General features: G+C 35.9%; 1 protein-coding gene across 2 annotated transcripts; it reads left to right on the forward strand.

Moving 5' to 3' along the window:
• Positions 1-5: 5 nt before the first annotated feature.
• Positions 6-17327, forward strand: LOC135596872 (tubulin-folding cofactor D-like). 2 transcript variants are annotated; one of them, XM_065089096.1, is made up of 17 exons: positions 6-284; positions 436-983; positions 1623-1725; positions 2838-3014; positions 4652-4843; positions 5038-5154; positions 5309-5413; positions 7387-7557; positions 7679-7894; positions 10555-10753; positions 11744-11949; positions 12159-12383; positions 12461-13018; positions 14050-14319; positions 15436-15480; positions 16521-16706; positions 16842-17327. In XM_065089096.1, exons 1-17 carry the CDS (start codon positions 75-77, stop codon positions 17130-17132), a joined length of 3819 nt encoding a protein of 1272 aa, XP_064945168.1. In that variant the 5' UTR covers positions 6-74; the 3' UTR covers positions 17133-17327. The 2 variants fall into 2 exon arrangements, with proteins under 2 accessions (XP_064945168.1, XP_064945169.1); XM_065089097.1 differs by lacking the exon at positions 2838-3014.
• Positions 17328-17495: the final 168 nt, after the last annotated feature.

Here is a 17495-nt window from a genome sequence, read left to right on the forward strand (position 1 = left end):
TATATGGGCCGCGAGGGTTCTCAACCGCCAGTATCGAGACGAGGCGAACTCGCCCACCCACTTCTTGATCGCCCATGGCCGACTCTGCCGAGACCGCTGTCGCTGCCTCCGTCGCCGACGCGGTGGATTTGGACCCCAAAGAAGACGACGAGCACGGCTCCAAAGAGGCGGTCCTCCTCCGCTACTTCCTCCAGGAATGGGAGCTCGTCAAGTCCCTTCTCGACCGCATCGTCGCCGGTGGCGGCGTCTCCTCGCCCACAGATGTCCGCAAGATCCGGTCCATTGTAAGCTCCTCCTCCTCCCGCACGAGATCTTGCTTCTTGATTCAAGAATCGGCCCTGATCTTGAAAGGATTTGGTGAATCTTTGTCCGATATTAGTTAATGGACGATTTGGTGTTGATCGAAATCTCTTCTCTCTTCATTTGATTTCTCAGATGGACAAGTATCAAGAACAGGGTCAATTGCTAGAACCCTACCTGGAAAGTATAATTACGCCTCTAATGTCGATTGTTCGCTCCAAAGCCATGCAGCTCAGGGATTCCTCGGATGAAGCCCTCGAAATCATCAAGCCCTTGTGTATAATTATATACTCGCTCGTTACTGTATGCGGTTACAAGAGTGTCGTTAAGTTCTTCCCGCACCAGGTTTCGGATCTTGAACTGGCGGTCGATCTTCTTGAAATGTGTCACCAAACTACGTCAGCGACATCACTGCGGCAGGAAAGCACTGGCGAGATGGAGACCAAGTGCGTTGTTCTCCTCTGGCTATATATACTTGTTTTAATCCCTTTTGATATCTTGTCGGTGGACACAAGCGCCGTGAATATAGATAATATGTGTGGATCCGAGCCTTCACCGTTGGTCATGAGAATATTGGAGATTTCCAAGGATTATCTTTCGAGTGCTGGTCCTATGCGTAGGATGGCTGGACTGTTGCTTGCGAGGCTTTTAACTCGTCCAGACATGACAATTGCGTTTAGCAGGTTTGTGTACACGTTATACCACTTAAATTGATGCAGCTTCGTTGGTAAATGAAGCCTTCCTCAAAGAAAAGAAATTTCTTCTTTTTGGACACAAGTGAAATTTCTTCTGATAGGTACAAAGAAAGTTCACCTATCAGAAATTGAAATCTTGAATCGTTAGATTGGCTTCATTTAGGTGATTCCATGATGCTAAAAGAAGAATAACATTAAAAAGGACCTGATGAAATTGGATAACAAACATGAAGCATTGGAAGTCTTCGTTCTATTCTTTTACTAATGACATAACAAGATGATAAGATGCGCAAAATGGATTCACAATTTTATCAATGTTTAGAACTTGCTGCTTGGCACCGGGTGAATATTGATAGTAAACAATGCAAACTCACAATTTTAGTATGTATTGATTGCTTGCACTATTTGGAGTTCTCTTCCCAAAAGTTTAGAAATTCAGTATATAATATATGAGTTGATTAAAGTATTGATGTTTGCATTTGTATTTGTTTTTCTGATTTTTTGGGACTTAATGGATCTTTTTTTTTTTTTTGGTATTTTTCAATTCAAAGCCAAAAGATCCTTTTTTCTCTTGTCATATGCCAACAAGATTTATGCCCTTACTTCTCAATCTTGATTATCTATCAGATTCACTGAGTGGGCTCATGAAGTCCTGTTATCTGTGACAGAAGATGTTGTGGACCACTTCAAGCTACTTGGTTTTGTTGAAGCCCTTTCCTCTATATTCAAGGTATGTCTCTTTAGATTTCCTTTTCTTGAAAGTTGAAACAAGATGCTGCAATTTTCTTACATGATGCTTGAAACTGAAATCTGAAGATTTGCTTTTGGATTTTGATTTCCTAGGTGGTGTTTACTCTTTAGAATAATTTATGTTTTTGCAGAATTCCATGGTATCCATGCCTACCCAGTCTAGATTTATCAATTGATGCATTTTTCACTTGTTACAGAACTGACACCATGTTAATGGGAACTTTGGACTACATTGTCCTGTGGTTATGGTATATTCTGGTTAACACAAGCTCTTTACTTACAAAGGTTAAGCACTAGATCTAATGTACTAATCTATTCCAACTCCACACTTCTTTTTCTTTTCCTTTCTTTCTTGATGGGCATAAGAAAGATAGTGACAGAAAGTGGCATCAAACTCTTTTATAGTACACAATCAGTCTTCACCTAGTAACTTTTTGTGGATTTTTTATTTATTCAACATTTTTAGCGTCAAAACTAGTTCTCTTCATGTGCAACACATGTAAAGAAATAGATTAAGCTTTGTAGTTTTTTCAAAAATCTAACATACAATTGACTGACATAAAAAATAACTGCAAGTGGAAAAATTTATCAAGAAGGGAAATTGATAGTGTCTTGGGTTGCAGAGAAATTTAAAGATTGGATATAAACCTAAATAGCACACCTCCAAAAACATATTATAGACATAAATATTTAAATGATTAGTTGATTCATAGATAAAATCCTTTTGTGACTTGGGTGTTGAAGGTTCAACTCACAGAATCGACTTCTTTGCTTGTTGGGTAAAGCTACATACATTGATGTTCCTCATCCCACATTAGCAGGAGCATAGTGAGTCTCCCCTTGGTAGGTTGAAAGCAGAGTGTTTTGATTGGTATAAATGGTGCATGTGCTGTTAAGCCCCAAACAGGCCGATATGTACTGGGTGTATTTAGTACATAACAGGATAACAAACATGAGTATTGGATTTATGCTATACATGTTCAGTTACTTAAATTTGTTGGTTCACTTTCGTTCTGTTCTTTTTTCGGATCATGCAATGACGTCAAGAATTAAAGAGCTGTAGCTGTTCTTTCTTTGAGTTCCACAATACAGGTCGGCAGTAAAAAGGTTTTGCTTAGTGTGATTTCTACCACTTGGATGGATTGTTCCCTCCTGATGAGGTCTACTACTTCATCTCGCAGTCCTTTGCTTCGGAAGTTATTGGTCAAATTATCACAGCGCATTGGGCTTACTTGTTTGCCTCATCGTTCACAATCATGGCGCTATCCGGTCTGCCAATGAACATCTTTGGTTAACTGTTAAATATGTTCCATGCGTATCTGTACTTTCATATTGTCTTGCTTCAACTTCAGATTTCTTGGTCTTTCATTGGATAATAGATCTTTTCCCCATTAGCTATATCAAGAGACTTAATTGTTTTTTTTTAGTTTCTTGATGATTTTATGGTTTTACCTAGATTGGAACTGTATTTTGCTATCAGTAGCTTTAATAGACTTAGTTATTTTGGGATTTGTAATACCATCAATTAAAAAAAAGAAGTTGTTTGACTTGTTTCATATTACATTTGATTGTATGGAGGATAAGGCATTGCATTTTCTTCGACATGCAGCTTAACCATGATGATGTAAACAATTCAAAAAGGAACCAAGTGATAAAAGAAGGTTTTCCACATGTCTATGCTGAAGTGGAGCATTTGGAGAAGTAGGAACACAATAAGTGGCTTTTGGATATGTAGTGTTTAAAAGTGCTTGCAGTATTAAGTTAACCTCATCATAACATTGAGTGATCAAATCTGTGCCAATTGGGAATTTCATCTTGTTACTGGAACACATACTCAGTAGACTTGTGGATGACTATTGACTGAGATAATGAGATTGAAAAGTTGCAAATTACTTCATCCTTTCAACACTAACCTCGCTTAGAATCTCCATGATCATAGATTGAGTACCTCCTCTTTGCATCAAACTAGACAGATTGCTGGGAAGCAAATGATTGAACTATTAGTTGATATTCAATGTGCCAGATAAGCTCCCTAAACATCTTGGCAAAATATACAAGCAAACGATGATTAATAGATCAAATTGTTCTATACATGGAGTACAAAGAAATCATAAAATACTCAAGTTGGAAGTTTGGTCATAAAACTCCAATAGTTGATCATTTCATTTGCTTAAAGAAAATAAGTTGTTGAAGGTGATAATTACAAAAGGCTCAATGCACGAGGCAAGCCCCTTCTGGCAAAAGCATAGAAAGATAAAAGAATTGTAAAAGTTAGTTTTGACTAGACTCCTATTTTGTAACATTGTTGGTACCATTTTAGGCTCCTCTTTTGCAGAATTTTTTATATATATTGTTGAAACTTGAAAATAGAACAATTTATTTTTGTTCTTTTTGTTGCCTTTTCTCCTATGCTTATTTGGGACTCAGAAACTTTTGTACAAAATCATTGACTTAGCCTCCCAAGTAATTGGTGCAATTGTTGGACCTGTCACATCAAACTATTTGATGAAAGTAGAAATAAGTACAGCAGTAGTTCAGGTCATATTTAGATTTTAGATTGATCTTTTTGTGACCTGTTATAAATCAGATATTCATCATATCATATAGTTTGCTCTTAAGCTTACGTTGTTCGTCCAGTATTATGGTCATGGATGTAATTATGTGCATTTGTTCACTTCTGGAGAATTTTGGTACTGAAACTGTCTTTTAGTGTTCTTGCCCTCTTGTGGAGGAACACCTTTCATGGCATTTTTTTTCTTCTAGAAGTTTTTGTGTAATTTACATTCCTTCTCTACACATTCAGACTTGATAGATTTAAGTTCATGTTCCATTTCTAAATTCTAGGTTGAGGAATTATTCCTGTTTATGTAGCTTCCTTGACCTAATCTACTTGTTTCTTCATCCAGGGAAAAAGCAGCTCATTAGGAGAAAACCTTTTAGTGAAAAATTCTGGGGAAGCTTATGGCAATAACTTTGGTCAACATGCTAATTGTTCCAATGATACAGATTATTCAGATTTAGTAGAAGACGAGGAAATGGATGTTCCAGAAACTGTAGAAGAGATACTTGAGTTGTTATTGTCTAGCCTGCGAGACTCGGTACATATGGTTCATGATATACTGATGTGCCACTTTCCTTACTGAAAATCATTCACCTATCAACTAACTGAATAGTTGGACCTAATTAATCCATTGTTGTCCCTTATTTTCTGTAGGATACCTTTACTGATTAAGTTATGTTTCCATTCATAGCCCTTTTCTTGCTATCAGCACAATTCTGTTCATAAATGCAGGATACAGTTGTGCGGTGGTCAGCTGCAAAAGGTGTTGGTCGCATAACTGCACGTTTGACATCTGCCTTTGCTGAAGATGTATTGTCTTCAGTGTTGGAGTTATTTTCACCTGGCGAGGTTGGTATCTCAAATAATATCTGTTTCTCTTGCTAAAAAAATCTTCTACTTAGGTCATCAAATGGTTGTCCTTTTATGAAGATCATCTTTAGCTTGAGTGTTTTTCTGTGTCTTGTTTAAGGAAGTTCAGGCATCTGATTGACTAGCTTTCTAGGGAGATGGTTCATGGCATGGAGGCTGCTTAGCTTTGGCAGAGCTGGCACGTAGAGGGTTGCTACTGCCTGTTAGCCTTCCGAAAGTAGTTCCTGTAATTGTGAAGGTAACAACTAATGGAAATCTTGATTTCAGCTGCAGATGAGCTATTCTGTAGTGGACTTTGCTGATTTTTCTCATCTTCATGTCAGAGATGTTGCTGGCTAACACACACTTAAAAGAAATATTGACACTATCCAATTCTTATTCACCGCATGAGTTCATCTAATCTATTGTGAATGAATAACTGGTATCTTCTTCTATATTTTCTATTGGGATAGAAGAACATAGTCACATACTGTTAATATGTGTGCAACTGAATTTGCTCTTTAGCTATTATAGTCACATGCCTGCTAAGCCTGTTCCTTGGTTCTGAAGTTTACAATTTTATCCTCCTTGGAGTTGGCTTGTTTATTGTATGTATGATATATATCAGATACAATATGATCTGTAAACTATTTCTCATGCATCAAGACCCATTTTACCTGGTCTCAAGAATCTTGGTGGTGTGCAATCCATAAGATCAATGATCTAATTGCATATATTATGTAATTTTATCTACTAATGTGATCCTAGTCCAGAAATTGTTTGATCATGGTTGGGTTCGGTGTAGGCAACCTAATTAAAATGTTCCTTTGCTTGTGCCTGAAAATCTGAAAGAATATGAGCTGGTGTAGGCTTGCATTTGGCATAGAGGTACCTATGGTTGCCACTATCAATAGTCATCCATGGAAAGCCTGAGATGTTGCTGGTGCAAGGATCCTGTTTATGCTGCAATAGGGAAGTCACACTGATTCCATGTGGTGTACTGTGGTAGAGGAGGAAGAGGATAATAGAGGAGGGCATGGTTCATCTTGCCAGTCCATACCAGTGTATTGACCAGGCATAGGTATGATACATACTGAACTGTACCAATGTACCAACATATATTACGGTGGGCATACCGACAAACCGTTATGTATCACCCATACCGGGCGGTATGCCACGGTACAGTGAACCTTGGAGAAGAGATTGAGAATAGGGTTTTAATAATATACATAAATCTACATGTTGATGTTTGTATATGTACAACTTGACAATGGCCACTCTGCCTCTATTACAATCGGCAAGATACAGGAAAGAGTAAAGGACTAGATTAGTACTAAAACTCTATAATTAACTGGAAGTTGAAGTTTCCTGAATCAAATGTATGTGTTGATGTTTGTATATGTACAACTTGATAATGTCCAGTCTGCCTCCATTATAGTTGGCAAGATACAGGAAGGAGTAAAGGACTAGAGTACTATCTCTATAACTAACTGGAAGTTGAAGTTTCCTGAATCACTATACATCAGGTTCTACTGTATTTTCTAGACTTCATTTTTATGTGGAGAATGGTTATGCATTTGATATTAAATAATTTTTTGTCGCAACCGTATGGCTCATATTACTCTTGATTTTATGCTTTAAACCTTGAAAATGGTTCGCCTAGTTTCTGGTTGTGGTTATATCATTGCTCAGGTTAATTCCGTTGACCTTTGAACAGCGTAGTTGTGGGCTTTTTGCCGACCTACATGTTTACAAAATTGAGAACAAAGAATCAAGATTTCATGAAGTACTACTTTTAATTGCAAATTTATAATCTTGTGAAATTTACAACAAATGTCAATTCTTGGCTTGCTCTATATACCATATTTCTGTGTCAGATTGATTGCTAGACAGAAACAATCTTTATCTTTGCTCTGCTTCTTCTTCTGCCAAATCAGAAAGACGAGTAAATATCCAGCTCTCCATAAAGAGATAAAGAGACGTATTTGTTCCTTTGTGTATTCTGATGTTACTTAATATTTCAACTCTTAAGTTAATTTAATAACAATCAGTTTGATGACATAATCTCCCAGTATCCTTATTTCTCATTCTTTGCTGAAGGATTAAGTAGTCCTTTCTTTTGAATCACATATATCAAGTACTTCATAACAGATAGCCTTTCAATCTGGATAGTTTGTTGTCTGTTAAGTAACCGACTCAGGAAGCATTTGCTGGGAATACATCTATTTTCAGGCTTTGCATTATGATGTAAGGAGAGGTCCTCATAGTATTGGGTCTCATGTCCGCGATGCTGCTGCATATGTATGTTGGGCTTTTGGCAGAGCTTACTCCGACAGAGATATGAAAGATACTCTGGAGCAACTTGCTCCACATCTTCTAACGGTTGCTTGTTACGACCGAGAGGTTAGCATATACTCTTCTGTGTCGTTAGAATTCATTTAATTTGTTAACATGATATTTTTTGTATCTTTAAAAAAAATTTCTTGGTCTTTTTGTAGCATAATAAGCTATTTTTATGTGGTAGGTCAACTGTAGAAGAGCAGCTTCGGCTGCCTTTCAGGAGAATGTAGGAAGACAGGGAAATTTTCCACATGGCATTGACATCGTCAATAAAGCAGATTATTTCTCTCTTGCCTCACGAGCAAATTCTTATCTTCATGTTGCTACCTCAATAGCTCAAAATAGAGACTATCTCTATTCTTTTGTGGAGGAGTTACTTTGCGGCAAAATAAATCACTGGGTATTTTTTTTTTACCTAGGTTAAACTCATTCTAGTTCTTATTTTGTGATGATAATTTTCCATTTCTCTCTCAAGGTATGTGTGATAAATATCAATTCCTTCTTAAGTTTACTGCATATGTTAGTCACAATCAAGAAATCTTTTTTTTATCTTCAGGATATCATAAACTGAGAAAAAATCTGAAATTGTACTTCATGATACTGGATCAAGCAATTTACATCCATTTGTTTGCAGATATTAAAACAATTACAAGCCTTTGTTTGCCATCAGTATTAATCTGTTCATTTAAGAGACAGCCTCTGATTGTCTCAGGGCCATTCTGCCCTCTTTACTGCTTTTACTAATTCTTATTATTTTTCTTATTTTATAATTCTATATAGTGTGCTTATGTTTTAGTGGGCATGCAGAAACCATTTTAGTCAATTATATTTCATCTTCTACTTTGTTGTGGATGTCTTTGACTGATCACAATACAACTATTCATAATATTCTCCTGCAAAAGCTTCCATGTAACATCCTCACCATTACTAAACTAATATGGACATGTTTCTTAATCCCTAACATTTTTTATTCGTGTAGGATGGTTGGTTTGTGGCTTGTGCAACTTTTTCTTTCCTGAGGACTGTTTGATTAAACAGCTGACCATATCTACCTCTTATTTAAGTACCATGCTATTGACTCTGAGAAGTACAGTCTTTTTCTCTTTCATGGTACAATAAAATGCCGGGTAAAAAGCTTATCTTCTTGTTCTGACAACTCGGAAACCATTGCTTGAATACATCAGCTCTCAAATCTTCACGGATGTTAGTTTTTTGCTATCCTAGAACCCATGATTTCTGCAGCCAAGCTTGGTGAGGTATGTAGACCATGTGACAGTAGAGCCTTGATGCATCTGCTTCTTAGTTCCAGTAAGCTTTGTAGGTTCAGATGACCATACCTATACCTTCCATACCATACCCATATGGTATTTGATACAGCCGCTAAGGCTCACCCCAGCTTTATTCTCAGCTTACTTTTTTTTTTACATGCTCAGCTTACTTATTGAAGTCAATGTTTCAAATACCAATTAGATCAATACACCGACTGGTATCATTGGTTCGACCAAGGACCGGTATTAGACCATGTAACTCGGTAATAGTCAGTATTTATCTTTATAATTTATATTGTATAGTGATATGAACCGCTACAAGGCAGTACACCACCTGGTATACCAGCATTATACTACTCTTAAGAAGGTATTGAAACCAGTATCAGACCAAGATTTCAGATCTTGATTGTTAACTTAACTTCAGATATTTTGTATTGATTCTCTTTATCCTATACTGCTATAGGAGAAGACAGTGCTACGGCTGATAATGTATGCTATGGAACTTACCATGCCCTTTGAGCACATTCATAACTAATGCCAATAAGTAATGCCTCAAGCAAGGTATGCAATACCGTACCGTACCGGTGTTTCGAGGTTGGCTCGGTATGGTACGGTACAGTACCGGCATACTGAGCAGTATACCAGAGCATATCGAGCGGTACACCGGGGCGTACCGAACAATTTTATATATTTTCTTCGTTATTGTAGCACTGTAACACTGCAGCACTGCTACAGTATAGTACTATAGAACTGTTGCGGTACCGGATGGTCCGTGTACCGATATGCCGTCGGACCGGTACGTACCGCCCATACCGGGCGGTACCATTCTGTACCACATACCATGGGCTCAAGACTAAGCCTTAATATCAACCAATTGTGCATGATCAATGACACTTTCAGCTTATCCTTGCAAACTGCTGTCATACTTTTCCTTGATCAAATAGACAGTTGATATATACGCTTTTTCAAAAACTAAGATACTCAAGGAACAATATTTTATTTGCTTTATTAATTAGTAAAGGCCATCTGTGGATCTCTCTGTTCTCTTTTTTTGCTTTTTGATCACCTGTATAGCAAATGTTTCACTTTTACATGTGTTGAGACTGATTTTCAAGATCAATATTATATTTGTTCATTCACTCTATGGTTGTACGATCAATAAGCTTGATCCACTTAACTCACAAATTTCATGCAAATTTGTTTATCTCTGTCACCATTTTCAATGTGCTACAAAAGTTCCTAACATTTTTTATTATCTTTTCACAACTATTTGAATCTTCTTCCTTATTTTTGTTTCTTGCGTCCAAAGCAATGTCTCGCCAGCTTTCTGATTTTCTGTATCTTTTATTGTAAGCCTTTTGTCCATGTGCATCACATTATATATTACTGATATCTAATCATTTTTTTTGCTTATTTCTATGATTTTCATTTTTGTGGTAATTCATTACCATATATAATACATACATACATGGTATGTAAAAGATTGCATTCATTTATGTTGGAATTCCCCCAGTTAATTTTGGTATATTGTTTATTGATGTTTTAATTATCTAGCACCAGAAACATTTTGAATAATGTCAGTAAATGATTATTTGCTTTGCATCTTTTTGAGATGATGAATATTTTATTATCTGATAACAATCTCTTCAAAGCTTTGAATTATATAAACATTGTCACTTTGCTGAATGCCATGCATAGGCCACATAATAGATGTTCTTAGGATTTGTTTCTTTATCAGAATTAAATTACTAATATCATTGTTAACTTTCCACATCTTTTACTTTTTCTCTAGGACAAGAGCCTGAGAGAACTGACCGCAGAGGCATTTTCGGCCCTTGCAAAATATGATCCCAATTATTTTGCAGATTATGTTCTAGGAAAATTAATTCCAAGCACATTATCATCCGACTTGTGCACACGTCATGGTGCTACATTGGCTGCTGGGGAGCTTCTTTTAACTTTGCATCAGAATGGCTTTGTTTTTCCTGCTGGTAGGTACCTGCACATTTGGAGCTTCAAACTATTTATATATTAGTCTCTAAATGCAAGTTGGATATTCCTTTTGATACACTATTTTTCACTGTAATGTTTCTTTTTTTATTGCTACAGTTACACGAGCTTGCTACATGAGCTTGCTATGTTCAAATGTTGTTCAGAACTTCAGATCATATAGAAAAGTTGCTTTGGGGTAGTTGCTACATATCTTAATATAGTGAGGTGTAGGCTAATCATATGAAGCATTGGTGAATCTTTATACATGAAGGTAAAAAGTGAGTCTTTTTGGACTAGTTAAGGTCAAAGAGAATGGTTGGATTTATGGAGTTATTCTGATCCACCACATTAGCAAATGCCTCATCTGGGGCTTCTGGCTAACTTTAACCACATCTGATGCCATAATCAGAAGAATCCTAAGAGTTGATTTTGAGGGGCTTAACAGGATGTTTGATTTCTGAATAATGTACTGTACATTGATAGCATCATATTTTCCTTGTTCTTTTCACTCATGTATTTGAGAAATCATGTCCTGAATCAGATGAGGCTTTGTATCCTAATGAATGAAAATTATTAAATCTCTTACTATTAATCTACCTTCTAACAAGATATGTATAAGCAATCACTGTCATGAACCAAGCGACCTTCTACTGCAACTATTTCCATGAGGTGCGCCTGTCAACCCCCTGATTTCTTGTCATAATGCATTGCTTTTCTCAATGGCTATCTGTTTAGGTATTTCAAGACTTTAATCATTTTTGTTGATTTGTGTATCTGATCATCAGAACCATATGAGACTACCCTTTTTCATTCTCATAAATTTTTTTATTTATAATTTGATCTGTTAGCACATTTAGCAAGTATTCAATTTTTATGCTTATGTTCCATTTATGTTTTCCACATTTCATTCTTTCAATCAGAATTGAGAGAAGTTATCTTGGAGCCATTTCTTGTTTTTGTAGTTATATATATTCCATTTTGTTGTATAGAAAAGCAAAAATCTTTATCTGGTGTTGTCCCTGCAATTGAGAAGGCACGCCTTTATCGGGGAAAGGGAGGAGAGATCATGCGTTCTGCTGTTTCAAGATTCATCCAGTGTCTTTCTCTCTCTGAAATGCCCTTAAATGAGAAGACAAAAAGGACTTTACTTGATACTCTAAATGAGAATTTAAAGCACCCCAATGCTCAGATACAGGTAAAATTCCTTTGCCTGGAACTTCTCTGGCTGTGCTTTCCTAAATTTTCATATACTGGGAATAATTGTGATTGGAACCCACTAGTATAAGCAATTATCATTGATATTTTTAGGGTATGTGACTTTTAATTCTTCCATTTGTAATAGTGTATCTATCTTTCTTGTAGTCATATGACCTCTTATGGTCTGGATGTTAATTTTTGTTCCAGAATTCTGCTGTTGATGCATTAAAGAACTTTGTTCCTGCTTATCTTGTTACATTGGGAGATAAAGTTGCCAATGAGATTACCATAAAGTACCTTGAACTCCTAGATGATCCTAATGTAGCTGCAAGAAGAGGTGCAGCATTGGCTCTTGGGATCTTACCTTACGAATTCTTGGTGCGAAAATGGAGAAGTATCATAACAAAGCTTTGTAGCTCTTGTTCAATTAAGGTAATGTCTCAAAAATAATGTAGTTGTTGGAATCTTCTCAGTAGTACTATTGATTCATGAATTTCTTCTGTATGCAGCATAAACCTGATGATCCAGATGCTGAAGCACGTGTAAATGCTGTCCGTGGGTTAATTGCAGTCTGTGAAACGCTAACTAGTTCTTCCTTTGATGATAACTTCAATGAAGAATTGTCATCCTTATATTTATTTATCAAGAACGAAGTGATGCAAACACTATTTGAAGCTCTCAATGACTATGCTGTTGATAACAGAGGTGATGTTGGTTCTTGGGTGCGTGAAGCTGCTATGGATGCTCTTGAGAGGTGCATGTACATCATTTGCAAGAAAGACAGTATTGGGTCTAACAGATCACTTGTCACTGAGCACCAGTTTGAGCCATGTGATTCTGATTTTCTAGCAGCTGACTTTAGCTTCCGGCTTATTGATGCAAAAATTGTCACTGACTTAGTAGGAGGCATTGCAAAACAAGCTGTCGAAAAAATAGATAAAATAAGAGATATTGCTGCCAAGACTTTGCAGAGGATTTTATACAACCAAGAGTACTTTATTCCATTTATATCACATAGGAAAATACTAGAACATATTATTCCAAATGATCCAGATCTAAAGTGGACTGTAAGTTTGTTTTGGTCCAGAATGTCTAAGCTTCAGTGTTTTTTAATTATTGATTATTGTGTCTATATTTCCTTATCCACTTTGTCTAGGCTCATTATTTAGCTTATCGGACTATTTGAGTACTACAGCGGGTCTTAATATTTGACAAATAAAACACTCAGAGTTACTCTTTTCTAATTAATAAGATCTAGCATAGACAATATATAATTTATTTTTTTGACTTGTCTAGAATTCTGTCCTGTGTAACTTTTAAATTGATCAGATCTATTTTCTAGCTACACTATATTAGCATGAGTTATTGTTAAGAAACTACACCTTTTCTCTGTCAAAAGATAGGACTCTGCTTTTCATAAAAAAATTTATGGAGAAACTCATTTCTAAGAGTTCAGCTTTGAGTAGAATCTTTAACATGGAGTGCTTTAGTTGACATATTAGAACATTAACATCTGCTGCCTAGTTTTTAAACATGTTCACTTTCATTTAGTTGTTTTCCCATGAATATCACTTTTACAGCTCAGCTCCTTCGGTGAACATCTTTTGACTGTTGCCATAGAAACATTTGTGTTCATCATGTATGCTTTGTCTGCTTGGTTACAGTACACAGGCAACATTTTTTTACTGGTCAAAAGGGCAGCTATTGGCTGCCATTTATCTCTTTAGATTATTTTCTTTTTGTATTTGTTGCATGTTTTAATAATACAACGATTGGTGTTAAAGTGTAAGATGTATCTTCCTATTTTTTTTATCGTCTTGAAATAACATGCTTAAGTGTTCTCACCATCTGAGGTCACTGCTCAAACTAAGCTGTGTTGAGGGTCACGTCACTCACATCGCTACTCAAACTAAGTGCCATCAAATCTATTTTTTATTGTATTATAAAGTTTTATTGGATCTATCTTATTCACACCTGTGACATTTAAATGGATGCTTTGCTAGTAGTGATTTTTCTTAATTTTGTAGGGTTTAGATGATTACCTTTTTTTCCTATTCCAGATATATGAAGTCCTTACATTTGTTTTCAATTCTACCAGGTCCCTCCTGTATCTTATCCACGGTTGGTGCAGCTTCTTCGGATAAGCAGCTATAGCAGATATGTGCTTTCCGGGCTGGTAATCTCTACTGGTGGGTTGCAGGAGTCCCTGAGCAAAGCCTCAGTAACAGCTTTGCTTGAGTATCTTCAAGTTTCAGAAGGTGATATAAATGAAGAGAGGAATGTCAGAGAATGTATGTTGAGTACTGATTTTCTTTGGATTCTCCAACAGTATCAGAAATGTGACAGGGTTGTTACACCAGCATTCAAGGTATGTGAGTATATGGTCAAATCATGTCTAAAGATTCAACTGATATCATATATTGCAACATTACAAAAGCAAGCTTATTTTTCTTTACAATGGCTGAGGTACATTTTGGCATCAGGTTATATAAAATATAATTGATCAACTAATCCATACAAAAATAAGCATTGTGTTTTTTACCCTAACACAGCAAAATATGTGAACTTCAACTTAGGTTTGATTTCCTGGTAGTGAATAAATTATTAATGATGTCTTGGGACCCGTATTGGCGGGAGCCTCATGCACTGAGTATGCACTTCAGCTTTAAAAACTTTAGTGGCATGTAAAACTAAACCTGTGGTTTTAGTCTCATTTTATCTGATTGTAGAGTTCTTTTGATGTCCTTGCTCATATTTGGTCTAACAAATGTGCAACATATGTTTTCTTTAGGGAATTTTTTTCTTTTGTTCTCACTGCAATACTTATGTTACACTATTGGTGACTTTGCATTCATTTTGTTTAATAGACATTTTTGTTGTGTAGGATACTATATCTTGTAACAATTTGCCAATTAAAAATTTCAAGGCTTTTGTCTCTCTTCATAGCTTCAAGCTTAAATATTTCAAGGCATTAAATATTTGACTGTTCAGCTAACATGTTTTGAGTCTTAAGCATTGTAGATTTAACTGTTCAGGGACTTCTAGCTTTGTAGACATCATCATCTTGCACCTTACCTTTATCCATTTGTGGTGTCAATATTACTGGCATAGAACTTTATGATTGTTCTTCCTCAGTTCCTCCCACACATTGTGATTATCTGCCTGTCTCTGAGCAACATTGTATGTGTTTTTGAATTGATATTATTTTTATGCTTGTTCCATTTTATGACCTTTCTCATAGGATCATAGGATATGTAGGTTTGCATAAATGTTTAATGCACTGTATGGAGACCCTGCATTGAAGGAAAATTAACATTTGTCAATTGTTTCTTTTCAACTATATAATAAATGGAAATAATAATATGTTGCATCTTGGACCTAAATAGACTTATAATATTGTGCTTTGTTTGGGTGCTTTTTAGCCTTGATCATTATGATAGTTTTATATTTTTATGTTTCCAACACTTCCCTTTTTTGGTTACAGACAATTGAGATTCTTTTTAGCAAAAAGGTATTCTTGAATATGGAGGTAAGTTCACACTGCAAACTATACTTGTTTTTCTCAATGTTTAGTTTTTGTAAATTTTTTCAGGGTATTTTATTTGTGATATTTATATACTGTTTTAGAAGAATTAACATGGAACATCTGCTATACAACCTTATTAGGCCATTTGACTTTCAATTTTCAGGTAATTTTTCATATTTTATTTTATTTTATTGTTAGTGCTGCCATAGAATCTTTAGTTTATTTTCTTTTAAATTTTCTATCTTATAAATACATGTTTCTCTTCTAACTTCTGTCTTAGAAAGGTGATTATGTTTCATATTTTAAATACTTACCCACATTTGATTGGGTCTTAATTAGATTAATTTGTTGCTAAGCCCAATTACCTACTTTACACATCAGTTTATACAAATTGCTTGTACTTGATTTATAACTAACCTGATGTTAACTTCACGATTGTATAACAACTATTTTGACATATCTGGTATGCACCGGTAATTACCACTACAAGCATAGACCAATATCAGACTAGATGATTTGGCAGCAGTACCATATTGATACAATAGATTATAAAGACCAGTATATGATCTCGAATTCTAGATTTCTATACTTGATAGACCAGTACCTAAGAAGATTCTGGTCTCCCAGTAGGGGCATTTAGAACTTGAGTCTTAGCTTCAAGGGTATACCAAGCTAGTAGGGGCATTTCCCCACTTAGACTTTGCAATGGCAACATCATTCTTCTTAGGTAAATAGTCTAATTTGCTAGAATCTCATTGTGTCTGAAAATCAGACAAATTTATCCACAGAAACCATTGGCAAGTGTAAAGTTGCATCAAAACAAATAAAAATACATCTCTAGTGTTATTGGATTTTACATTTAAGAACGGATCAGCTTAAAGAGATGAAACTTTAATAAATAATAAAAGTGCCAGTTGAGATAATTGTTGAAACCAATATATTTTTCTTTGGATGGGAAATTTTTCTTTAGAATTTTGTTGAAATGTTCTCTGGGATGTTTAGCTTTCCATAGGTTTAACTTTAATTGGTCATGGTAAATATAGGATCATACTCAGGAGTTCTACAGTGGTCTCCTGCAGTCTCTCTCAGTTGAGCTGAGGGCATCAAAGGATTTTGCTAAGTTATTTGCAGGCCTTTCAATACTTGGATATGTCGCTTCAGTTACAGAACCAATCAATTCCAAAGCACTGTCTCAGCTTCTATTTTTCCTTGGCCATAGGTACCCAAAGGTATAGTAAAGTACATCAGCTTCTATTTTTCATTTAATCCTCATCGGGATTGATTGCTCAAGTTTTGATTATTTTTATAGTTTTTGATAATCATCATCGGGACTGATAGTATTTGTCTTGTTTGTTAACTTTCAGATACGCAAGGCTGCAGCTGATCAGGTGTATCTTGTTCTGCTGCAGAATGAAAATCACGTACCAGAGGACAAGATAGAAAGAGCACTGGAAGTTCTTACTGAAATATGTTGGGAAGGTGCTATTGATGAGGCAAAAACTGGAAGATCTAAATTATATGAAATGACTGGTCTAGATTCTGGTCCCTCTCAAGAAGTTAGGAATAGGGTACCAAGAAAGGGAGATGAAAGGAAGATGAAAGTAAGTGATGAGAATGAGTCATATTCCTCATTAGTTGGTTTCAGTGGTTTCTAGCTAAATTTGCTTTATCTCGAGGATATTAAGAACCAGTTTGGAGATAGAATGACCATGCAGTTTTGTTGGTTCTTTGCTTCGGCACAAGTGTTGAAACATTATGACGTTCATTCCATCCTGTGTTGGACTGTTGATTCAGTTAAATTTCAGACTCCTTGTGAATGACACTAATTTTAATTTCATACTTTTTCTTAATTCTGTAATGAGTCATATTCCTCATTAGTTTGGAGATTCTTCATGTCTGCGGCCTTGATGACCATGCAGTTTTGTCGGTTCTTTGCTTCGGCACAAGTGTTTAAACATTATGACGTTCGTTCCATCCTGTGTTGGACTCCTTGTAGATGCATGAATGTTGTGAATGAC

Source organism: Musa acuminata, chromosome BXJ1-11 (assembly GCF_036884655.1).
Source record: "Musa acuminata AAA Group cultivar baxijiao chromosome BXJ1-11, Cavendish_Baxijiao_AAA, whole genome shotgun sequence".
In the NCBI taxonomy this organism is placed as follows: Eukaryota; Viridiplantae; Streptophyta; class Magnoliopsida; order Zingiberales; family Musaceae; genus Musa; species Musa acuminata.